The 25958-nt window shown below is 39.4% G+C and overlaps 1 protein-coding gene across 4 annotated transcripts in view; it reads right to left on the reverse strand.

Annotated features, from left to right (window-relative positions):
- The window catches only part of KDM2A (lysine demethylase 2A), a 111521-nt gene that overhangs the window by 40188 nt on the left and 45375 nt on the right, over positions 1-25958 (reverse strand). For all 4 annotated transcript variants that reach the window (XM_078057737.1, XM_036067513.2, XM_078057738.1 and 1 more), the window contains 4 exons: positions 7370-7508; positions 6479-6557; positions 5793-5839; positions 883-1061 (listed from right to left, as the gene is read on the reverse strand). In XM_078057737.1, coding sequence (XP_077913863.1) covers positions 883-1061; positions 5793-5839; positions 6479-6557; positions 7370-7508 — 444 coding nt within the window. The remainder of the gene's footprint in view (positions 1-882; positions 1062-5792; positions 5840-6478; positions 6558-7369; positions 7509-25958) is intronic.

A 25958-nucleotide genomic window follows, 5' to 3' on the forward strand; every position in this document is an offset into this window, starting at 1 on the left:
TCTTTTAAGAATAAATTTTTTTTTAAAGATTTTATTTATTTATTTGACAGAGAGAGAGATAGCGGAGAGGGAACACAAGCAGGGGGAGTGGGAGAGGGAGAAGCAGGCTTCCCGCTGAGCAGGGAGCGCGATGCAGGACTCGATCCCAGGGATCATGACCTGAGCCGAAGGCAGATGCTTAATGACTGAGCCACCCAGGCGCCCCCAAGAATGAATTTTTTTTTTTAAAGATTTCATTTATTTGGGGGCGCCTGGGTGGCTCAGTCGTTAAGCGTCTGCTTCAGCTCGGGTCATGATCCCAGGGTCCTGGGATTGAGCCCCACATCGGGCTCCCTGCTCTGCGGGAAGCCTGCTTCTCCCTCTCCCACTCCCCCTGCTTGTGTTCCCTCTCTCGCTGTGTCTCTGTCAAATAAATAAAATCTTAAAAAAAAAAAAAAATTTTATTTATTTGACTGAGAGAGCACAAGTAGGCAGAGTGGCAGGCAGAGGGAGAGGGAGAAGCAGACTCCCCGCTGAGCAGGGAGCCCGATGCGGGACTTGATCCCAGGACCCCGGGGATCATGACCTGAGCCGAAGGCAGACGCTTAATGACTGAGCCACCCAGGCGCCCCCCCAAGAATGAATTTTAAGACACTTCTCCATTACATTCAAAGACCAATGTTATTCTCAAATTAGGTTACTGGTGATCAGAATTAAATGGCCCCTCCCTATATAAAATTAAGCGATTTTTAAAAATGATGAATTTTCTAAAAATGAAGGTTATTATCAAATTGTCTCGTTCATCAATTTCATCTTGGTATGTATAAAAAGTTGTAAATTCTCCCATTATATGAACAACCCTCTTGGTGACAATGATAATGTGGAAAAAATGCGGAGACTAACCGTGGAGGGCCTCTGCACCATGTTCTCCAGCCTGGTGTGGCTGAACTCTAGACTGATGACATTATAGAGTTTTTCTCGCTCCTCCTCTGGGGTCTCATAGTAGCGTGTCCACTGAGCCATGGTCATTTCAATGCCTTTCTGTGTGTTCACATCCATGACATCCACCATGCGACGGCTCCCTGCCATGAAAGATGTGTATCAATCATCTCTTCTGAGCCACTATTATCCTTAAATATATTAAGAATATAAAATACAAGTGGAAGGAAACAAGCTGTCCTTTATATAGAATATTCAGGAATAAACAGAGAGTTGTCACTCAAGAGGATAATCAACAGAAAATCAAACCACGGAGAATGGGAAAGACAACAGGTAATATTAAAGGCAATTCCCTATGGCATATTTCTGTATGGTCAGGCAATGAATCTTATATTCAATATCTCACTCAATCCCATCAATTCTAAATGTTAAGTACTAAAATCTCCATTTCACAGATGAGAAAATAGGTATTAGGTAACTTGCAGGACAAAAATCCTAGAACTCAAAAATCCTGGACCAACTCTAGAGTCAATGCTCTTATCCACCGAGCTACACTGTTTTAAAGTAGTTTTGAGGACCTAGATCCTTCCCACAATTTGAATAAAGGATCCACTATACAGTGATACATTCTTTTGTTTAAAAGGGTTATTTCCCAGACCTGTTAAGCATTTCTTTCTTTCTTTTTTTTTTTTTTTAAAGATTTTATTTCTTTGACAGAGAGAGATATAGTTGAGAGGGAACACAATAGGGGAGTGGGAGAGGGAGAAGTAGGCCTCCTGCTGAGCAGGGAGCCCGATGCGGGGCTCGATCCCAAGACCCTGGGATCATGACCTGAGCCGAAGGCAGACGTTTAATGACTGAGCCACCCAGGCGCCCCTGTTAAGCATTTCTAATATAAACCCCTTTTCATTCATTTAACAAATATTTGCTGAATGATAAAGACACCACGATGGACATAAAGATCTATATCAGATTCTCAACCAACTGTAACAACTACAACAAAAGGCAGAATGTGTAAAATAGCATGGGGGGAAAAACAACAGCTTTAAAGTCAAAGATACCTAAATTTAAATCTCAGCTCTCATAATAGTTGGGAAAGTTAAACTTCTCCAAACCTTAGTATCTTCTATAACTTGGGAATAATATCACCTTGTAGGCTGCTGTGTGGATTTAGTCAATGAAATAAAATGTTTAACACAAAGTAGGTGTCAATTAAACAGTTGTAAAAATAAAAGGAAAATATCTTTTTTTTTTTTTTTAAATAACATTGGACTGACCAGAGAAACCTTTTAGGAAAATGGGAGAAAGAAGAGCCATTTAAGTTGGGCCTTAGAATAAACAGAAGCTAAATAAGAAAGATTCAACAGAGAACTGCAAGCAGAGGCAGCAGTTTAAGAGAAGATATGGAGAGGCAGGACAGCTAAAATAGTTAAGATAATAGTGGCCAAGAAAGGGAGAGAGAGAATAAAAAGCTGCTGGTAGAATATTAAGAAGACTGTTCAATTTGTAAGAAACTAACAAACACCTACTATATGCCTGGCCTTCATGGATATAACAAGTAGTATTAAGACCTGGTCCCCTGCCTCCAAGAAGTTTATAGGCTAGTCACAGATAAGAGATAATAGAAAGACAAGAATATGGCCACAATAAAGTAGATGTGGCAGAATACAATAAAATACAACTGATAATATAAGGCAATGAACCACACCTACCCTTCATATTTTGGAAGAAAATGTGAATGCCTAAATCAAAATTGCCTTGAAATACCATTTTATACCCACCATGACGGCCAAAAGTCAAAGAAAAAAAAAAAGAAAGAGGAAATAACAAGTGCTGGCAAGGAAAATCAAGGCTTTGCTGGTGACAATGTACAGTGGTGCAGCTGCTATGGAAAACAGGGTGGTGGTTCTTCAAGAAGTTAAAAAGAGAATGACCATATGACCCAGTGATTTCCACTTGTAGGTATGTATCTAAGGACAAAAATCAGATGTTCAAACAAGAACTTGGACATGAATGTTCATAGCAGCTCTAGTCACAACAAAGGATGGAAACAACCCAAATGTCCATTAATAAATGAATGGATTAACAAAATGTGGTTTACCCACACGGTAGAATATTATTCAACATGAAAAAGGAATCAAGTGCTGTTACATGCTGGAACGTAATATAATACATATATAACAGACACAAAAAGCTACATATTTTGTGATTCCATTTATATGAAATATCCACAACAGGCAAATCCATAGACAAAATACACTAGTGGTTGCCAGGATGTGCATAGGAGGGAATGGGGAGTGACTACTTAGTAGATATTTCCATTTCAGGTGATGAAAAAGTTCTGGAACTAGATACTGGTGATAGCTGCTCGTTGTGAATATACTTAATGCCACTGAACTGTACACTTTAAAACTATGATAATGGTAAATTTTATGTTATTTGTATTTTACCACAATTAAAAAAAAGTAAGTAAATACTTTCCTTCAAGAATGCGTATCAAAGCAAAAGCAATTCCATTCTGCCAATGGTACCAGAGCACCTAAGACTCTGTATGTACCAGAGCACTTAGATAAAATAATGAATCATAATAATAGCTAACATTTACCGAGCATGTACTATGTGTCAGACACTATTCTGAACACTTCATATTTAAGTAACTTGTCCAAGGTTACACAGTTAGTAATTAGTAGAGTTGAAATCTGAAACCAGGCAGTTTTGAGTCTATACTCTCAACCAATATATCCCATCACCGAAAGTTTACATGACAGACTGGCTTTCTTCTTTATGGGACATGAACTGACACTGGAAATGTAGCATTTACTTGAGATAGAAAAGAAGACTGGATTAGCCAAAGTACATGTAGTGATAATGGATTATTGCAATCACCAATATTTTGTTCACTACATTTTGACAATCATTAGTTATCCAAGAAAAAAAAACCTGGACTTCAAACAATTTGGATGGATATAAAGTTAGGCATCAGCTGAAATTTATGCTAAGTCTATTAGGTTAGATATAATCACCGCTCTATTTTAAAGATTTATTTATTGCAAAGAGAAAGAATGCACGCAAGTGAGCAGGGGGAGGGGCAAAGGGAGAGAATCCTTCAAGCAGACTCCCCACTGAGCATGGAGCCTAATGCGGGCTCCATCTCACAATCCATGAGATCATGACCTGAGCTGAATCCAAGAGTAAGACATTTAACTAACTGAGCCAGCCACCCAGGTGCCCCAGTGCTGTATTTTAAATCATGGCAAAGATATCTATCACCACCCAAAGATCTATTTGTAAAATATAAGGTTATTAAGGGGTTCCAAAGATCATTATTAGCAGTGTACATATTACTGAAGAAATAGGAAAGTGGGAAGGAAGTGGGAAAAAATCCAAAAGGAGACTAGTGATTGAATAAGTGACTGAATAAGTCCTCATACGTGTATAGCTCAGAAATTTGGATACCATAAGTCTATGATGGAATCCAGAGTATTTTTAACAAGTACCACAGATGATTCTGATGCAGTGCATTTGCAGATCACAAACCATAAGAATGCCTGACCAACAGAGAAAAGCTATGGTGGTCCATTAACTTATTACTGTCCTGGAGGTCTGTGAGGAAAAGAAGTCCAATGATAGACTTTAAGTACTCAAGAAGATTTTCTGAGGTCCCCTGAGAGAGCCCCTGCTTTATGAAGAGTGGGAAAGCATTTTAATTACTCAATAGATTTACTGAGTACCTACTATACTCCAGAGATTGTGCTAGATATTAGAAAATACACAGTGACAGGCAGATAGCTGAAATATAACAAAGAAATAGTGAGGGAGTGAAAAATACAGGGAATTAGAGAACTTTCCTCTACCTGGGCTATCTGTAACTTTCACCTCTTGGATAAACAAGTTATCCAGCTATCTAGAAAGGGCCCTCAAGTGGCTAAGAGACAGTACTGCAATACCTAATTTCCAAAGCAAGAGGTTGCACTGGAACTTCAACATAGAGGACAAAACTTTAGTTGTAATGTTGGGAGGAAAGCATCAGAAAAACCTCCTTTGTTTCATGACCTGATGGAAACATTTCCAAAAGGTTTTAATCCATACTGCTCTAATGTGTATAGGAGACTGACCATGTCTGAATTCCTAAGGATCCTGGTGGGTCTCAGGGCTACACTGAACACCAAATGGTCTGCAGAAAATTGACCTGAATCTCTACTGACACCAGGAAGTTTTTTTCTTTAATTAGATCGATCCAATTTGCTTTCTTTTCCTAAATTTTGAAATATAAATCAGATGAAAGACAAGTTAACCAGTCACTGACAAAGAGAAATTTTAATCTATCTATTTCTCAGCTTACACAGATTGATTGATTTTAAGAAATCTCTCTACCCAACATGGGGCTTGAAACCTACAACCCCCAGATCAAGAGTTCCATGCTTCAGCTTAAAAAGTTTTAAACGTTGACCAAGTTACCAAATGTAGCATTGGTGAAAATTTCCAGGACATTTCTGTACTGCTTTTAGAGAACAGAAGAGAATCACAGATATGAATGAAGTTTCATTCTTGGTTCAGAGATATAAAATGTCCTCGAACAGGCTCTTCATAGAGAGAAGGAGGGACACAGTGATAAAACAGTAGGTAGGAAAGAAGTAGAGTTCTATGCCTACGCCTAATGAGTACTAAATGAAGCAACTCTGTAACTCCCTTTGAGAAAATTCTCAGTTGCTAATAGTAGTTTCTATCAAAAAACTACTTCAAGTAGTATACTTCAATCAAATAATGTACTTGCATGTTCCTAAGCCTTAAATCTCAGTCAGAAATTTAGAACTCAGTCCCAAGTCTTAAATCTTTGCCTAAAAGACACAAAGCCCACAAAGCTTAATACTTACCCACACACATTTTGACATCATTCACAGTGAAGTCTGGATCTGGCATCCTACGAAACAAACACCAGTAAGTATAAATGGGAAGCACACCTTCTCTAGTCAGTGTGAGTTTTTTCTTAGAGTACTAAAAACTCCTAAGTTGTTTTTTTTTTTTAAGATTTTATTTATTTATTTGACAGAGAGAAAGAGACAGTGAGGGAGAGAACACAAGCAGGGGGAGCGGGAGAGGGAGAAGCAGGCTTCCCGCGGAGCAGGGAGCCCGATGTGGGGCTCGATCCCAGGACCCTGAGATCATGACCTGAACCGAAGGCAGACGCCCAACGACTGAGCCACCCAGGCGCCCCAAAAAAACTCCTAAGTTGAGACACATAAATCTTACATTTAGGTTTAACAATATATGTTAAATATATATAAAACAATATATTTTAAATATAAATATAAATATATGAAAGAACATCTCAGGGTAATAGATTTTAAGATATTTCTTTTTAGCTCACCGTATTTTCTCATTTAACTATAACAACCATGAAATGTTTTTGTAACAAAAAAGAAAAATACATGCTTTTAAAATCTAAATGGGGATTATTTTCAATTATCTACTGCTTTGGGTTATCAATACTGCACTGTCTATAGCCCTGGTGTAACATGGTCATTTCACAACCATATCCAATCAGGCCAAGGATACTTACTTTATTCCAAGTCCATCAGAATTCTTGAAAATCAGAGGGTCTCTTAAGCCACCCCGCTGGATATACTCTACATTAAAATCTGTCACCATAGGAAAACATAATAAATTATTAGAAAGGCAAGAAGTATAGTTGGAAAAAGATGAAAGGACCATAAAAAAAGATCGTAAGTAATAAGGTGGAGATAGTGTTTGCTGTCTCTGTGTATATAGTTTTGCTCTGTTAGACAATATATGTTTGTTATTAAGAAGCATCGCTTAGGATACAGGAAAAGCACACTGAGAGGCAAGGTTCAAGGGGTTTGCTAAGTCTGTATTTACACAGTAAATTCAGAATTTAACCAACTGCGGGGGTAGTACTATAACTGAGTCATCTTCTAAATCCTAAACAGAAATTATCATCACCTTGTCTCTTAATAGCCAAAAAATTTAATTCTGTCCACTACCATACATACCATAACATCCTTGTCAGTTTGCCAAGGAGCAGAAAAGCTGCATGGTGCATATGGAATCCCACCTCTGTTTTGTTTGGGGGGAGGGGGTGCATGCATAAATGAATTTTTACTGTACTATTTTTAATTAAACCCAAAACAAGGGATGGGAGGAGAAGGGAAAGGCCTTCAGGGAAAAACTCCAACAATGCTCCTGGCCCTAATAAATGCTTGTTTCTTCTCATATAGCAGGGAATGACTCACAGGGTGGGAGGATTAGGGGAGGGTGGGGTGTGTGTGTATGTGTGTGTGTGTGAATGGCATTGTGTCAAAAGAGAAAATAAACAGCATCACAACATCAACAGGCAATATTTAGCTGCAGAGATGCTGAGCCCACAGTTCCCAGAATCTACAACTTCCTACATCAAGGGACTATAGGTCCCTTGAACCAAAAGGATACTGACCTTTTCCCTCCATAAAAGTAACAAAATTTGCATTATATTTGTTGGTGTGGAGCTTCTCTTCCAAGTCAAAAGTTCTTTTCCCTTCAATTTCATCATCTGAAATGCCATCATCTTCATAGCGTCGTCGCATGGTACCACGCTGAGGAGAGAGGGACATAAAGATCAAATCATGTACTTTTTCATGCCTATCTAAAAGAGCTCATAAACACATGCACACTTCAATTTCACATACTTTCAACTTCAGTTGTTATGTCAAACATCAATCTTCCTTGCCTTATACATCTTTCTCTCAACTAAAGGTCAGCTAATGTCCTCCGAATGTTCAGAGTGTAACAAAATTTTGATGAGTCACTGGTTCCCTACTTGTGAATTTTACCTCTACTACCTCTTTGAGCCTAGAGATATAAATTTACAATAGAAATATAACCAAATAAGGTCCACTAAAGATTGGGGACCAACTGTCTTTATAGACATTTCAGGTCAGGATACAAAATATAGTGTTTTCATAGGGGAAAGAACTGTATCTGTATTAGTTGTTTTTTTTTTTTTTTTAAGGTTTTATTTATTTGTTTGAGAGAGAGAGCGCGAGAGAGAACACAAGCCGGGGGGTAGAGACAAAGGGAGAAGCAGGCTCCCTGCTGAGGAGGGAGCCCAATGCGGGGCTCAATCCCAGGACCCTGAGCTGAAGGCAGACACTTAACCGACTGAGCCACCCAGGTGCCCCTCTACAATAGTTCTCTAAAACAATCTTTAGGAACAGACTAAAACATTTGAATTAATGAAGCAAAAACTCCTTTACATCAGACAAAAGAGAGTTAACCTAGATAATAGGATTCCAAATAGCAAACCATCAATATTTAGCTTTAAGGATATCTCCCTAAAGAAAATATACGGGGGGGGGGGGGGGGGCACCTGGGTGGCTCAGTTGTTAAGTGTCTGCCTTCGGCTCAGGTCATGATCCCAGGGTCCTGGGATCGAGCCCCACATAGGGCTCCCTGCCCGGTGGGAAGCCTGCTTCTCCCTCTCCCACTCCCCCTGCTTGTGTTTCCTCTCTCGCTGTGTCTCTCTCTGTCAAAGAAATAAATAAAAATCTTTTAAAAAATAATAAAAGAAAATAAAGAAAATATACAGGGGTGCTGGGCTGGTCAGTCAGAAGAGCATGCGAATCAGGATGCCTGGGTGGCTCATCGGTTAAGCATCTGACTTCGGCTTGGGTCATGATCCCAGGGTCCGGGGATCGTGTCCCGCATCGGACTCCTTGCTCAGCGGGGAGCCTGCTTCTCCCTCTGCCTGCAACTCTTCTCTCTTTCTGACAAATAAATAAATAAAATCTTCAAAAAAAAAAAAAAAAAAGAGCTTGGGATTCTTGATCTCAGGGTCCTGAGTTCGAGCCCAGGTTGGGTGTAAAGATTTCTTAAATAAAACTTAAAAAAAAAAAAAAAGAAAGAAAGAAAATATATAAATGGCCAATGAACACATGAAAAGATATTCAATATCATTAGTCATTAGGGGAAATGAAAATTAAAACCACAAGGAGACACCACTTCACACACACTAGGATGGCTATTATCAAAAGGTGGACAATAGGGGTGGCGCCTGGGTGGCTCAGTAGGTTAAGTGTCTGCCTTCAGCTCAGGTCATGAACCCCGAGTCCAGGGAAGGAGCCCAGCCTCGGGCTCCCTGCTCAGCAGGGAGTTTGCTTCTCCCTCTCCCTTTGCCCTTCCCCCTACTCGTGCTCTATCTTGCTCACTCTCTCAGATAAATAAATCTTTAAAAAAATTTTTTAAATTTTAAAAAATGTGAACAATAACAAGTGATGGTGAGAATGTAGAGAAACTAGAAGCCTTGTACACTGCTGGTGGGAATGTAAAATGGTGCAGCCACTCTGAAAAACAGCTTAGCAGTTCCTCAAAAAATTAAACATAGAGTTACCTTATGACTAGCAATTCTACTCCTAGGTACATTTCTAAAAGAATTTAAAACCTATGTCCACACAAAAACGTGTACACAGATGTTCATAGCAGCATTAACCCAAATGTCAACTGATGGATGAACAGATTAAAAAATGTAGTATATTTACACAGTGGAGTATTATTTGGCCATAAAAAGGAATGAAATACTGGTATGTAGCTACAACATGGAAGGATCTTGGAAACATTATGCTAAGTGAAAGAAGCCAAATGCAACAGACCAGGTATCATAGATGATGTAATTTTATTTACATAAAATGTCCAGAATAGGCAAATCCATAGAGACAGAAAGTAGATTAGTAGTTGCCAGGGGCTGGGGAAAGGAATAGGAAGTGACTGTTAATGGTTTGGGTTTCTTTCAGGAGCCATGAAAATATTCTGGAATTAGAGAATGGTGATATTTGTACAACTCTGCGAATATACTAAAAACCCAATTAATTACATACATTTAAACAGGTGAGTTTTACAGTATATGAATATTTCACAAGCTATTATTCTTTAAAAAAAGATAACATGATGCTTCTGCTACAAATTTACCTTCTAGTATATTTACTTTAGCCAGTGGCAAATTTTGCTGAAATTTCTTGAATACACACACACAGGACAATCATCTGTGGGTGTGATAGAGGCAAGGGTAAATACAGTAACCCTACCCTAGGATGTGCTAAGAACAACCAAACCTGGAATTTAAAGTTAGATATTGGGGAAAGGTCTTTTGGGGAGTGGGGGTCAGGGAAGGGGCAGAAATGAGTAATAAGAAATAAAAATTAAAGCAAATAAAAATGACTATTACACAGCAGAGGAGAGCCAGATTTAACATACCAGGGTACGTCTGGGTTGAAACACTGAGGGATACCTGATAGCTTTTCCATTATTTGGCAAAAACTCATTAACACTCTTACCTAGCATCTTTGCTGTCCAAAGTCCCAGCTCAAAGGCCAAAAGAAGACCTAATTTTGGGAGGCGTTTCACTTATTTCAATAATGCCATCACTGCTCAAAATATTTTTAGATACATTTATGGGGGGGTATTTTCACTGACAATTTCTAACACGAGTTTGTTTCTTAACAAGCTTTAATTCACTTTATTTTTCTTGTATGAAACTATGTGGTGGCCACAGATGGAGCCTGAATCCTCTGCATGGAGACTCTGGTGTGGGTTTTTACAAGATGGTCAGTACATTCCTAATAGGGAGACTTGGGTGAACACAGTCTCTTTCCAGAGGTCAGGGGTGAAGTAGCTGTAGGTCTTAGAAATGGCGTCAAAAAAATCGGAGGGGGAGAAGAACCATGAGAGACGATGGACTCTGAAAAACAAACTGAGGGTTCTAGAGGGGAGGGGGGTGGGAGGATGGGTTAGCCTGGTGATGGGTATTGAGGAGGGCACGTTCTGCATGGAGCACTGGGTGTTATGCACAAACAATGAATCATGGAACACTATATCTAAAACTAATGATGTAATGTATGGGGATTAACATAACAATAAAAAAATTAAAAAAAAAAAAAAGAAATGGCGTCAAAAGCGGCCTTAGCAACGTTGCCCACGGCGGGCAGAACAGCCCCTGGGCTGAGGTATAGCAGTCATCAATACCAGCCACCATCAGTAGCTTCAGGGGCTCAGTGGCTGAATGAATTTGTTTTTTCTAAAAGACATCATCGGATGGCTCAGTCAGTTAAGCGTCTGCCTCCGGCTCAGGTCATGATCTCAGGGTCCTGGGATTGAGCCCCACATCAGGCTCCCCTCTCAGCATGGAGTCTGTTTCTCCCTTTCCCTCTGCCCCTCCCCATCATTTGTGCTCTCTTTCAAATAAACAAAATCTTAAAAAAAAAAGAAAGATATCCTCAGTTCCCCTCCTTAACACACTTCATTTATGCGTCTTTGAAGAGAACTCCAAAAGATGAATTTCAAGTATCATAGAGCAAGGACAATACCATCAAAATAAATGTAGATGTCCCCTCCTCTCATTTGTGCAGTAACTTCTAATACACTTGTCAAAAAAAATCCCAGGCATGTTTTTTTTTTTTTAAGATTTTATTTATTTATTTGACAGACAGAAAGAGATTGAGCAGGGGGAGTGGCAGGCAGAGGGAGAGGGAGAAGCAGGCTCCCCGCTGAGCAGGGAGCCCGATATGGGGCTCAATCCCAGGACCCTGAGATCATGACCTGAGCTGAAGGCAGACGCTTAACCAACTGAGCCACCCAGGCACCCCCCCCAGTCATGTTTTCAAACTTCAACCTTTCCTAGGTCTGCCATTACTGATTCTTCTTCAGTAAGGAGGACATAATCACCCTGATTATCCCAACATTTCTAACATGGTAGCCAGAAGTTCCCCCATCCTTCCTTCCTTTTCTTCCTCCTATATTCAAGAAGATTTCTTCTTCCATTTACATTTTCAATATAGAGAGTATAAGGATATGTGGAAGGCTCTTGCTCCAGCCAAGCCACTTAAAGACAACAGAAAAATGAATCTGGATTGTTTTCTTTTTGATTGTTGCAATTGGTATATCAGCAATAATGTGAAAATTATTTGTATCAGTTTTTAAATTTTTTTTTTTTTAGATTTAATTTATTTATCTGTCAGAGAGAGCGTGCACAAGCAGACGGAGCGGCAGGTAGAAGGAGAAGTAGGCTCCCTGCTGAGCGGGGAGCCCGATGTGGGGCTCGATCCCAGGACTCTGGGATCATGACCAGAGCCAAAGGCAGACGCTTAACCAACTGAGCCACCCAGGCGCCCCGTATCAGTTCTAATACCGTCAAGAATGTTTGTTGTTTTTTTGTCTATCCCCCTCTTAACGTAAATTCGGGTGAAAGTAAACAAACATCTATAGCAAGTCTCTAAGTGCCTTTTAATAAAAGATTTTATTTATTTATTTGAGAGAGAGAGAGCACATGAGAGGGGGAAGGGAAGAGGGAGAAGCAGACTCCCCGCTGAGCAGGGAGCCTGACGCGGGACTCGATCCTGGGACTCCAGGATCATGACCTGAGCCGAAGGCAGTCGCTCAACCAACCAAGCCACCCAGGCGCCCCTCTAAGTGCTTTAAAAATATATTCAATCCTGGGGCGCCTGGGTGGCTCAGTTGGTTAAGCGACTGCCTTCGGCTCAGGTCATGATCCTGGAGTCCCGGGATCGAGTCCCGCATCGGGCTACTTGCTCAGCAGGGAAGTCTGCTTCTCCCTCTCCCGCTTCCCCCTCTTGTGCTCTCTCTCTCTCTCTCTCACTCTCTCTCTCAAATAAATAGATAAAATCTTTAAAATAAATAAATAAATAAATAAATAAATAAATAAATAAATAAATAAATGTCTGACCCTCGGTTTCAGCTCAGGTCATGATCTCAGGGTCCTGGGATTGAGCCCTGAGTCGGGCTACCTTTCAGCAGGGAGTATTCTTGAGGATTCTCTCCCTCTCCCTCTGCCCCCCGTCCCCCCTCTAAACAAATAAATAAATCTTTAAAAAAAAGCACAAAAACATTTTCAATCTTTGCAATAAGCTTGGAAATCAGTAGGCAGTAACACAATCTGCTATAGGTAAAACCCAAAAGACAAGGCCACTTTAAATACTAAGGAAAGCAGCCACCAATCTCCTCTAGCCCATCAACATTATCAAATAATTCAAAATGGTTTACCAGCGTGCTGTGCTTCTTTATTCTAGGTGATTTCCATACAGGCAATTTTAGGCAGCCCAAAGGAAGTTATTGGCCTCCCATAGATGCCAGCCCTCACTGAACCCAGTGTCACAGAAAATAACAGGCATAAACGGAACACCGAAATCTATTCCAACCACATTTTCACTCAAAAGCAATTTGTACTTTGCAGGGTCAACAGTGAGTTTATTTTTTATTTTATTTTATTTTTTTTTAAAGATTTATTTATTTATTTATTTATTTGGCAGAGAGACAGCGAGAGAGGGAACACAAGCAGAGGGTGTGGAAGAGGGAGAAACAGGCCTCCCGCCGAGCAGGGAGCCTTGATGCGGGGCTCGATCCAGGACCCTGGGATCATGACCCAAGCTGAAGGCAGACGCTCAACGACTGAGCCACCCAGGCACCCCAAAAGTGAGTTTATAACCAATAACTGTTTATTCTATTTAGATGACCAAACTATATAGCAAACTCATATTTTCCAGGATCCAAATGATGAAAAGAATTTTTAAACTGCCTTAAAAAATATTCACCACCCTTAGTCAAGTGGTAATTAACTATATTAAATGGTAAAAATGGCCATATAAATGACTACTTAGATTAACTCAAGGACTGATAGATCAAGCTCAAGGGATATAAATATTAGTTATACTAATATCTCTCCTAGATGATTAGCTGAAGAAAAGACAATGAGGCAAGGTTAGATGCAAATAGGTTATCAATCATTATATAGAAACTTTTGGCATTCTCTTTTCTAAACATGTAGTAAAAAAGAATCGATGGGAAGGGCATTGTCTTAAGATGCCTTTATGTAATACACCTAAAAAGTAAAAGAGCAGAGCAGAGTCAGGAAATCAGGAATTCTGAGCAGGGAATATTCCCTGATGCCAGAAACCATCTGCCTCTCTTAGATATTTGGGGGAGTGGAATGAGGTGAGAAAGAGAAATCATTTTTTAAAGGTCAGATAAAACTAGACTTGTCCTATAGGAAAACGGCTAAGCCATCCAAGGCTAACATAGACTCTGGTGAATATAATGTCATCATTAACATGTTTATTACAACAAATAACATTGAAAAGTGCTTATGGAATATTAAGTTTAAAAATCAGTACATGGGGGTACCTGGGTGGCTCAGATGGTTAAGCATCTGCCTTCAGCTCAGGTCATGATCCCAGGGTCCTAGGATCGAGCCCCGCATCGGGCTCCCTGCTTGGTGGGGAGCCTGCTTCTCCCTCTCCCTCTACTGTTCCCCCTGTTTGTGTTCTCTCACTCTGTCAAATAAATAAATAAAATCTTAAAAAAAAAAAAAAATCAGCACATGAGGGGCACCTGGGTGGGTTAAGCGCCTGCCTTCAGCTCAGTCGGGCCCCGCATCAGGCTCTCTGCTCTGCAGGGCTCCTGCTTCTCCCTTTCCCTCTGCCCCTACCCCAACTCTTTCTCAAATAAATAAAATCTTTAAAAAAAAGGACAAAAATGATAATGATCCTCTCAATAAATGCAGAAACAGCATTTGACAAAATTCAACACCCTTTCATGATAAAAGACACTGAATAAATTAGGAATAGAAGGTAACTTCCTCCAGCTAATAATAAAGGGCATCTACCAAAAACCCATAGCTAACATCATACTTAATGGTAAAAGACTGAAAGCTTTCTCTCTAAGATCAGGAACAAGACATGGATGTCTGCTCTCGTCACTTCTATTCAACACTGTATTACAAGTTCTAGTGAAGGCAATTAAGCAGGAAAAAGACATACAAGTTTGGAAAGAAAAAAGTAAAATTATCTCTATTCACAAATGACAGGATCTTGTACATAGAAAATTTTATGGAATCCACACACACAAAAAATAGAGTTAATAAAATCAGTTATATATTTATATATTAGCAATGAAAAATCCAAAAATGAAATTAAGAAAAGAATTCCATTTATAATAGCATCAAAAAAATACAAAGAAAGAAATTTAACAAAAGAAGCCCAAGACTTGTACACTGGAAAAATACAAAACACTGTAGAAATTAAAGATCTAAATAAATGGAAAGACATCCTGTGTTCATGGACAGCAAAATTTATTATTATAATGTCAGTACTCCTCAAACTGATTTATAGATTCAACACAATCTCTAATGAAATCCCAGGTGCCTTTTTTCTTGCAGAAATTAACAAAATCATCTTAAAATTCCTATGGAAACGAAGGGAACCAGAATAGCCAAAACAATCTTGAAATTAATGTTAGAGGACTCACACTTCCTGCTTTCAAAACTTACTAGAAGGCTATATAATAATCAAGACTGTGTGGTGTGGGCATGAGGACAGACATATAGATCAGTAGAACAGAACTGAGAACCCAGAAATAAACCTTTACATTTACGGTCAACTGATTTGCAACAAGGATGCCTACCTAAACAATGCAATGGGAAAAGGAGCCCAGTGCAGGGCTCGAAATCACAAGCCTGAGATCAAGACCTGAGCTGAGATCAAGAGTTGAACACTTAACTGACTGAGCCACCCAGGCACCCTGGGATGAGAGTCCTTTTAAAAAATTCTGCTGGAACAACTATATATCCACATGTGACAGAATGAAGTTGGACCTCTAACTCATACCATATACAAAAAAAAAAAGGAAAAAAAAAGACCAAACATTAAAAATGGATCAAAGACTTAAATGTAAAGGCTTAAACTGGAATTCTTAAGAAAATGTGGTGTAAATATTCATGAGCTAGGATTAGGCAATGGATTCTTAGATATGACATCAAAATAGTCTAACAAAATAAATTATCTGAACTTCCTCAAAATTAACACTTTTTGTGCTTCAAAAAACACTATCAAGAAAAATAAAACTACAGAATGGGAGAAGATATTTGCAAATCATGTATCTCACAAGTATCCGGAATATATATCTACATCTATATAGACATCTAGAATATACAAAGAACTCTTACAACTTAATAATAAAATGACAAAAAAAATTTTTAAAGGGTTTGAATAGTTATTTCTCAAGGATATATAACCAGCTCCATAAGCACATGAAACATCATCAGTCGGGAGCTCATCATTAAGGAAATGCACATAAAAGCCATAAGGAGACACCACTTCATACCCACTAGTCAGATAATAAGTGCTGGCGAGGGTGTGAAGAAAGTGAGACCCTCACACATAGCTGGTGGAAATGCAGAATAGTACAACCCCTTTGGAAAAAGTCCGGCAGGTCCTCATTAAATAGAGTTACCATATTACCCAGCAATTTCATTCCTAGGTATGTACCCAAGAGAATGAAAACATATACCCACAAAAATTCGTAATATCATTCATTATTGCCAAAACGCAGAAACAACCCCAAGGTCCGTCAACTGAGGAGTAGATAAAAATAGCATATCCGGGACGCCTGGGTGGCTCAGTCAGTTAAGCGGCTGCCTTCAGCTCGGGTCACGGTCCCGGGGTCCTGGGATGGAGTCCCACATCGGGCTCCTTGCTCGGCGGGGAGTCTGCTTCTCCCTCTGCCTCTGCCTTTCTCACTGCTTGTGCTCTGTCTCTCTCTCTCTCTGACAAATAAATAAAAATCTTAAAAAAAAAAAAAAAGCATATCCAGGGGCGCCTGGGTAGCTCAGTCGTTAAGCGTCTGCCTTCGGCTCAGGTCATGATCCCAGGGTCCTGGGATCGAGCTCCGCATCAGGCACCCTGCTCAGCAGGAAGCCTGCTTCTCCCTCTCCCACTCCCCTGCTTGTGTTCCCTCTCTTGCTATCTCTCTCTCTCTCTGTCAAATAAATAAGTAAAATATTTAAAATAGTATATCCACACAATGGAATATTGTTTAGCAATAAAAAGGAGTGAAATCCTGATACATGCTACACCACAGATGAACTATGAAAACAATGCTCAGCAAAACAAAATCACAAAAGACTACATATTATATGATAACATTTATGTGAAATGTCCAGAATAAGCACTTCTATAGAGACAGAAAGTAGATTAGTGGTTACCAGGAGCTGGAGGAAAAAGAAATGCGGAATCACTGACAATGTGTTTTGGGTTTCTTTGAGGTCCTGAAAATGTTCTGGAATTAGATAGCGGTAATGTCTGCACAACTTTGTGAATATATTAAAAAACCACTGAATTGTAAACCTTAAAAGGGTTAATTGTATAGCACAGGAATTGTATCTCAATAAAAAATGATTGGCAATCTGTAAAAGAAAAAAGGTAATACACATACATGTTTAAATAAAGCAATACAGGGGTGTCTGGGTGGCTCAGTGAGTTAAGCGTCTGCCTTCAGATCAGGTCATGATCTCAGGGTCCTGAGATGGAGCCCTACACTGGGCTCCCTGCTCAGCGAGAAGCCTGCTTCTCACTCTCCCTCTACCCGCCCCCCGCTTTCTCTCTCTCTCAAATTAAAAAAAAAAAGGCACTGTAGTTTGATAATATCAGAATAGGGTCTGATGTAGACTAATTCAAGACACACTGCTTAATAACATTTTTTGATAAAGCGCAATTTTTTTCTAAACAATTGCCATAGCCATTTTAGTTGATTTTATATGAATAGACAAGTGACTAAAAAAAGTTAAGTAGTTAATGAACTACCATAACGTGTCAGGAATGCAAAAGCAGTTTGTTAGTTCTAAAAATTTCCACTCCTATCAACTGATATAATTCACCACATTAACAGATTAAAGGACAAAAATGGTATGATCATCTTTACCTGTGCTGTCCAATATGGTAGCAACTAGCCACATGTGGCTCTAAGACTTAAATTAAGATTAAATACATTTTCAACAAATGATGCAGGGAAAACTGGATATCTGCATGCAAAAGAATAGAGCTGGGCCCTTACCTCACACCATATACAAAAATAAACTCAAAATGGATGAAAGACCTAACCAAAAGAGTTAAAACTCTAACATTTTTAGAAGAAAACACAGGGAAAATCTTCATAACATTGGATTTCTTAGACATGACACCAAAAGCAAAAGAAAAAAACAGACATACTGGACTTCATCAAAATTGAAAACTTTTATGCAAAGGATACTATCAACAAAGTGAAAAGACAAACTACAGAATGGGAGAAAATATCTGCAAATCATGTATCTGATAAGGGATTAATATCTAGAATACATAAAGAATTCTTAGAACTCACAACAAAATAACCCAATTCAAAAATGGGCAAAGGACTTAAATACACATTTCTCCAAAGAAAATATACAAATGGCCAATACAGGGTGCCTGTGTGTCTCAATTGGTTAGCGTCCATCCAACTCTTGGTTTCAGCTCAGGTCATAATCTCAGGGTCATGAGATCAAGCCCATGTCAGGCTCTGTGCTCAGCATGGAGTCTGCCTGAGATTCTCTCTCTCCCTCTCTCCTTGCCTCTCCCCCAGCTGCACAGGCGCTTGCTTGCTTTCTCTCTCTAAAATAAATCTTAAAAAAAACAAAACAGGGGTGCCTGGGTGGCTCAGTCGTTAAGCGTCTGCCTTTGGCTCAGGTCATGATCCCAGGGTCCTGGGATCAAGCCCCATATCGGGCTCCCTGCTCCGCGGGAAGCCTGCTTCTCCCTCTCCCACTCCCGCTGCTTGTGTTCCCTCTCTTGCTGTGTGTCTCTCTCTCTCTGTCAAATAAATAAATAAATAAAAATCTAAAAAAAACCCCAAAAAACAAAACAGGGGCGCCTGGGTGGCTCAGTTGGTTAAGTGACTGCCTTTGACTCAGGTCATGAACCCAGGGTCCTGGGATGGAGCCCTGCATCGGGATCCTTGCTCAGCAGGGAGCCTGCTTCTCCCTCTCCCTCTGCCTGCCACTCTGCCTGCTTGTGCTCATGCGCTCTCTCTCTGTCAAATAATAAAATCTTAAAAACAAACAAAACAAAACCAAAAACAAATGACCAATACACATACAAAAAGATGCTCAACATCACTAATCACCAGGGAAATGCAAATCAAAACCACAATAAGATACACTTCACATCCATTAGGATATCTATTATTAAAAAAAAAAACACAAAATGACAAGTGTTAGCAAGGAAATGGAGAAATTGGAACCCTTATGCATTGCTGGTGGGAACATAATACAGTACAGCCTATATGGAAAACAATAGGGCATTCCTCAAAAAATTAAACATAGAATTACCATATGATCCATTAATTCCACTTTTAGGTATATACCCAAAAGATTGAAAGCAGGGACTCAAACAGATTCTTTCACACTAATATACATAACAGCATTATTCACAATAGTCAAAAGGTAGAAACAATCCCAATGGCCACTGACAGATAAACAGGTAAAGAGAATGTGGGATATTGACACAATGGAATATTACTCAGCATTAAAAAGGAATGGAGTTCTGACACATGCTGCACCTTGGATGAACCCTGAAGGCATTATGCTAAGTGAAACAGGCCAGATTCAAAAGGATCAATATTGTATGATTCCACTTATATGAAGAACCTAGAACAGGCAAATTCATAGAGACAGAAAATAGATTAAAGGTTACCAGGAGCTGTGGGGAGGAGGAATGGGGAGTTACTGCTTTATGGTTAGAGTTTCTATTTGGGGTAATCAAAAAGTTTCGAAAATAGTGATAATGGCTGCACAAAGCTGTGAATGTAATTAATGCCACTGAAATGTACACTTTAAAATAGTTAAAATGGCAAATTTTATGTTATATATATTTTGCCACAATTTTTAAAAATCACACAATATACCAAAAACCACCCCTAGAGAACTAATGTACAATTTTATCATTTTAAATTCTATATCAAACAGGTTTTTTTGCCTAAGATAATCACCCTATGAAAGTCAGGAAATAGGATGGCATTATTTTACAAACGAGGGGGAAAAAAGGTAAAATTGACCTAAGTTTTTTGGATAACAGAAAAACAAGAAAGCAAAAGTGTCTATAGGGAGAACTTATCTAGTGTCAATTCTACTATTACTATTTTGCTGTGTGATTTTAGGCAGTTAAGTAAATCATTTAACTTCTCTAGATCCTAATTTTCCCTTGGAGGTAAGTAATTTAAGGTCCCTTTTTGTTCTAAAATAAAGTCCTCTACAATCTGGTTCCAACTAAGATCTCAGTCTTGCTCCCATATAAACTTATACAATGTGGAAAATCTGCTACATACCAGTCCCCCCACCCCAGGTTTGCCTCTCTTTATTCAAAGAGTATCTAATTTTAGACCCAGCTCCCTGTGTCCTGACCAGGGAGAGACCTGGCAGAGGTTGGCAGGGTAACCCTCCTAGGGACTTCCATATCTTCCTCCTGTCCTCCCATAACCCCTGCCCCCTTATTAAACAAACCTTCACATATCTCAATCTACCAGATGTTAGAAGTAGTTCTTTCTGGAGAGCTTAGGCAATTCTCATCCCCAAAGGCACAAAGAAATCAGAGAAGGAATAAGCTGCATGAAGTAGGAAAAGGCTGTTACTATTAATGACACCCAGAAAGGCTACTGCTCTGAAGGCAAACAACAGCCCTATAAGATTTTCATCCTCTGGGGATGCCTGGGTGGCTCAGTCAGTTAAGCATCTGCCTTCGGCTCAGGTCATGATCCCGGGATGCCAGGATCAAGCCCCATGTCAGGCTCCCTGCTCGGCAGGGAGTCTGCCTCTCCCTCTTCCCACCCCACCCCCACCACCACCCCCGCTCCTGCTCTCTCTCTCTCAAATAAAATCTTAAAAAAAAACCAAACAAACCCATAAAACATTATCATCCTCCCTACTTTACAAAAAAATGAAGGACAGAAGTAACTTGCCCAAGTTACAAAGCTAGTAAAATTGGTGTGACTGGGACTTGAACTCTGACACTTTGGTTCTAGAACCAATGGTCTTCACTGCGGCACTATGCTGACGCTAGTTTGGAATGAAACTTCAGCCACACCGGTAGCTTGAGGCAGCTGAAGAAATTGGCAAAGGAAGGAGACTCCAGACAACTGAAATGGCTCTGGCAAAGAGAGGTGAAATGGTGGGACCTTTTGGAAACAAATGAGACTCTCTATAAATTAGAAAATTGCTTTGTAGATAGGAGGTTAACAAAAGATCTTCCCCCAGGGTGGGAGATTTCTGGTATTTGCTAAGGGACACTACATTTCTAGCTCTGCCACTGTTTATTCTACCATTCCTGATCTCTCTCTTTTTTTTTTAAAGATTTTTAAAAATTTTTAAGTAATCTCTACACCCACTCTGGGGCTAGAACCTATAACCCCGAGATCAAGAGTCACATGCTACACCAACTGAGTCAGCCAGGTGCCCCCTACCATTCCTGATTTCTAATTCTAGTTTTTACCTGACAAATTATGTTACTGGTCATTCATCTATTCTGACTGAAAAATATTACTATTCCTAACCAGAGACCATTTTATATCAGGGTGCTTTGAACTCAGTACAATTTATTGTGTATGCTATTAAAATTTGTTCTCATTCTCTAAATTTGTAGTCAAAGTGACATTTATTTACACACCTTCTATAAAGATGAAATTGCCAATATTTTTTACCAAGATTAATTCTTCATCTCCTATTTTCTCTAAGATTCTGATCTTACTCCACTGCCTGAGAAAAAAATTTTAATTACAGAGCCTCTGCTGGTGATGGTATAAGAAGTCAAGAAACAACTAGATTTTCATGTCCCACATCATGATACTGCTATTTAAAAAAAAAGTTTGAGGGCATATTTTTATGAATTTAGATGGATTAAATCTGGATTTTTGCAACATATGCCAAATCCCCACTTGATTAGTCTTAATATGCACTTATATACACTTTAAAAGAAGAAACATGCTCAGGCTCTCATCCTCCCCCACCCTTCACAAACATATGAATACATACATATCCCCAAAATCAAGTGAACTTTAAAGTGTTCTCATTTTCTCTGTTCCATGTTTTTGAGAAATCAACATTATCTACCTTAAGGCCACACAGAGGCAGATATATATATACACACTGATAGACTGCTATCTATACCCCCCCATACTGTGTGCATGTGTGTACTATAAAAATTATCTGAACACTTATTCATTCATAAAACAGGGACACACAGAATATGGAATAACAGCCAGATGCTCCCCATACAAAGAAAAAGGCACAGTTCTTGCCCTCAAGAAGATTGATGGCCAGTAGGGGGAGACAGACATGTAAATAAATTACAGTATTACAATTCAATGTGACATGTATTAAGACAAGTAGATACAAATGTTATTAAAGCTCAGAAGGAAGAACAACTAGCACACAGGGGTTGGCTAAGGCTCCACCATAAGAACTGATAGAGGAGGAAATGTTTATTCATTAAGTATAACTTCACTAAATACCTACTAAGTTCCAAGGACAAAGAATACAGACTCTTATGTTGCACCTCTTCAAACTTTTCTGGGCTTCCCCCTCACCCTACTGGATTTCTCAGTATCTCATTAATAAGATATAGGTAGATAGAGAGAACGCAAGCATTTTTCAAAAATAAAAGGTTATAATCTTGGGGTACCTACGCGGCTCAGTCGGTTAAGCATTTGACTTTGGCTCAGGTCATGATCTCAGTCAGGGTCCTAGGATAAAGCCCCCATGTCAGGCTCTGCGCTCTGCGGGGAGTCTTCTTGTCCCTCTGCTCCCCCCTACCCTGCTCATTCTCTCTCAAATAAATAAAATCTTTTTTTTAAAAAAGGTTGTAATCTTTATTTAGAAAATCTGAATAATTTCACTATACCTTACTTAATGGGGGATTTTAATGGGAACATCTTAAGGTAGTACAAAAATAGTGGCAATCACTGCCTTACAGTTTTCAACTTTTGATCTATGTAACATTTATTGTCCCCAAAATAGTAAGAGACCTGAGCACGAGGATTAAGGAAGAACCCACCCTTAGTTTTGTTTTGTTTTTTTAATATAACTGCTTTAATACATTAAAAGAATGTGTACTGATCAACTGGCATGACTGAAAAAGCCTGCATTTCTTTTTGAAAGTTCAGCTATGTCAGCCTTCAAGTATTTTCTGGGCTAACTTAGATCAACTTCTGCAGAGATCAACAGTACACAGAACACTTTCTATATATGAAATCTTTAGGGGACCACAGTTAATTCCAAGAAAAAGACAAAATAATCCATAAAAGGAAGGTATTATCTACAGAATTTGGCAAGAAGCTTATTCATAACTAAGTCTCTCTTGATTTAGGGGGAAAAAAGGCAGCTGAGAAGGCAGAATGCTCAAAGAGGGATATACGACACAAAGTGAACTTTCTCCTGAAAGTTCCCTCAGAACTAGTGTCAAATACCTACTATATATACAGAATGATCCTAAAATTCTCTGAAAGAGTCAACATACACTTACCCTGACCACAAATATGCCCTCCACAAAACCAACTGGCTGAGAAATGAGTTAAAGTGCTGGATCCCTTCCAACAACATTGCCTGCTTTTCTACACACCATTTAGTATAATCAACTGTTCAGTGTGCTTGCTGCAGATTTAACCATGATATCTCCACAATTCTGCAAAGGAAAAAACTGGCTACAAGTAGCAAAATCACCCTCTGAAATTCAGGATGAAGATAAGGCATCTCAACGACATCCTGAAGAAAAATAATCTGAGTTCAGATGTTATACCAAAAGCACACTTTTTGTTCCCTCAAAGGAACAAAAATTTGAATATACATACTCTTCTCCTTGGATACTGGCAAAAGAAGTATCAGCAATATTACACTTTCTATCAACATGCAAATGTTCAATTAGTTTATCCACAAGTAGCCTGGTAAAGATGTGTAATTCTTCACTCTACCTTCTGTCCCATTCTTTCAAATCTTCACTTCCTTTTTGTGGCCCCAGAACAATTTTTAAACTTATCACTTTCACTATCTGACATTTAAAAATTAGTCTAAGGGAAATCATACCCCCCCCAAAATATAAAAGGTTTGCTTTTTCTAATTATTTATCTCCTAGAACAAAAAAGGGAATTTTAGAAGGCCTAATTACTAGGAAACAATCTTTAAATTACCCACACACAACAAAAAATATCACCTACCAAAAACGGAAACAATAATGAACTCAGAAACATTCAGTTTCTCGCTCAACCTAACGAATTTCTTAACTTTATTTTCAATAGCCAATGAACATCCACTGAGATTCAAATACTCCCTGAACACTTCTGTTTACTGCTTGATTTGTTTCTATAGCAACAGACACCCAGAACACAGAAACAAAGATAATGCCTAGTTTTTTCACCATCTTCTGTAACTGATGTAACTGATACAACTCTAAGTCATTAGTATAATACATGGTACAAGCCATGCCATTGCAGCTCCTAGAAGGTAAAGATTAGTATACCTCTTAGGCAATAACAATTTATAGAAAAAGGAAATTAAAAAACCCTAGAATTTTATCTTAAATCTAAAGGAGAAGTAAATGATCTTTCTGCCTGTCACTGAGAAAGGTACTTGCAGACCTCAGAGGATAGCTTCCGAAAAACACTAACTTGAGACATTTGCTCAGTAAATAACACAAACAATGAAATATGCCACACATGCATCTTCTCCTAAGTCTTTCAGTTAAGTTTAGGGAGCCAGCAAATAGTCCCTGGAAGCCAGATTATATAAATGCACCTATTTCCAGTCTTGCTACATTGCTCTCATCAGGATGCTTTCCTCTATGTCCCTCCTCTCTAGAGCTGATATGTTTTGATTCACAAAGGTCAATCTCCTAAGCAACATGTGACCTTTTTTTCAAACTGTCAAACCTGAGATTTAAAGGGGCATGAAATTTCATGTCTAGAAGTAGAAGCTCCAGAAATAATTGGCAAAAAGATCAAGAGCTGATATTTTAAACTGTCCCCCACAAACACATACACTCCCCCCTCTCCCACTGTCATGACTACATTATAATCCTGGCAAGACCTCTTTCCTTCTGAGCTTTCAGTCACCGGTGAATCTGTGTCAACTCAAGTGAAAGCAGAGAACACTAGGTTTTCACTCCTGTAACTACCTAGGAACATCAGTTTAAGACTGGTAAACTGGGGGCGCCTGGGTGGCTCAGTCGATTAAGTGTCTGCCTTCAACTTGGGTCAAGATTCCAGGGTCCGGGTGCCTGGGTGGCTCAGTCGGTTAAGCGACTGCCTTTGGCTCAGGTCATGGTCCTTGAGTCCCGGGATCGAGTCCCATGTCCAGCTCCCTGCTCAGCGGGAAGCCTGCCTCTTCCTCTGACCTTCCCCCCTTCTCATGCTCTCTCTCTCTCAAATAAATAAATAAAATCTTAAAAAAAAAAAAAAAAAAAAAAAGGGCGCCTGGGTGGCTCAGTTGGTTGAGCGACTGCCTTCAGCTCAGGTCATGATCCTGGAGTCCCGGGATCGAGTCCCACATCGGGCTCCCTGCTCAGCAGGGAGTCTGCTTCTCCCTCTGACCCTCCCCCCTCTCATGTGCTCTCTCTCTCTCTCTCATTCTCTCTCTCAAATAAATAAATAAAATCTTAAAAAAAAAAAAAAAAAGATTCCAGGGTCCTGGGATCGAGCCCCACATTGGGCTCCCTGCTCCACAGGGGGCCTGCTTCTCCCTCTCCCCTTGCTTATGCTTGTGCTCACTCACTCTCTCTGTCAAATAAATATATAAAATCTTAAAAAAAAAAAAAAAAAAGACTGGTAAATATTTTCTTGTTGCTGGACCTTTTAATGCTTGGGGTCAGTTTACCAGTCTTTTTTTTGTTGTTTTTTAAGATTTTACTTATTTATTTGTCAGAGAGAGGCATAGAGAACACAAGCAGAGGGAGAAGCAGGCTCCCCGCCAAGCAAGGAGCCCAATGCAGGACTCGATCCCAGGACCCTGGGATCATGACCCAAGCTGAAGGCAGACGCTAACCAACTGAGCATCCCTCAAGAAAATATTTAATAAGGCAGTTATACTCAAGCTATGAAGAGAACCCAATAGTGCAAATTAATGATCATATCTTTGCTAGATTTCTCTAGACTTAAGTATCACATCTACAATATTACCAATCACCTTCAGCCAAGTTCAAATTCTAAGAAAATTC

The sequence above is a fragment of the Halichoerus grypus genome, chromosome 11 (assembly GCF_964656455.1).
Source record: "Halichoerus grypus chromosome 11, mHalGry1.hap1.1, whole genome shotgun sequence".
Classification (NCBI taxonomy): Eukaryota; Metazoa; Chordata; class Mammalia; order Carnivora; family Phocidae; genus Halichoerus; species Halichoerus grypus.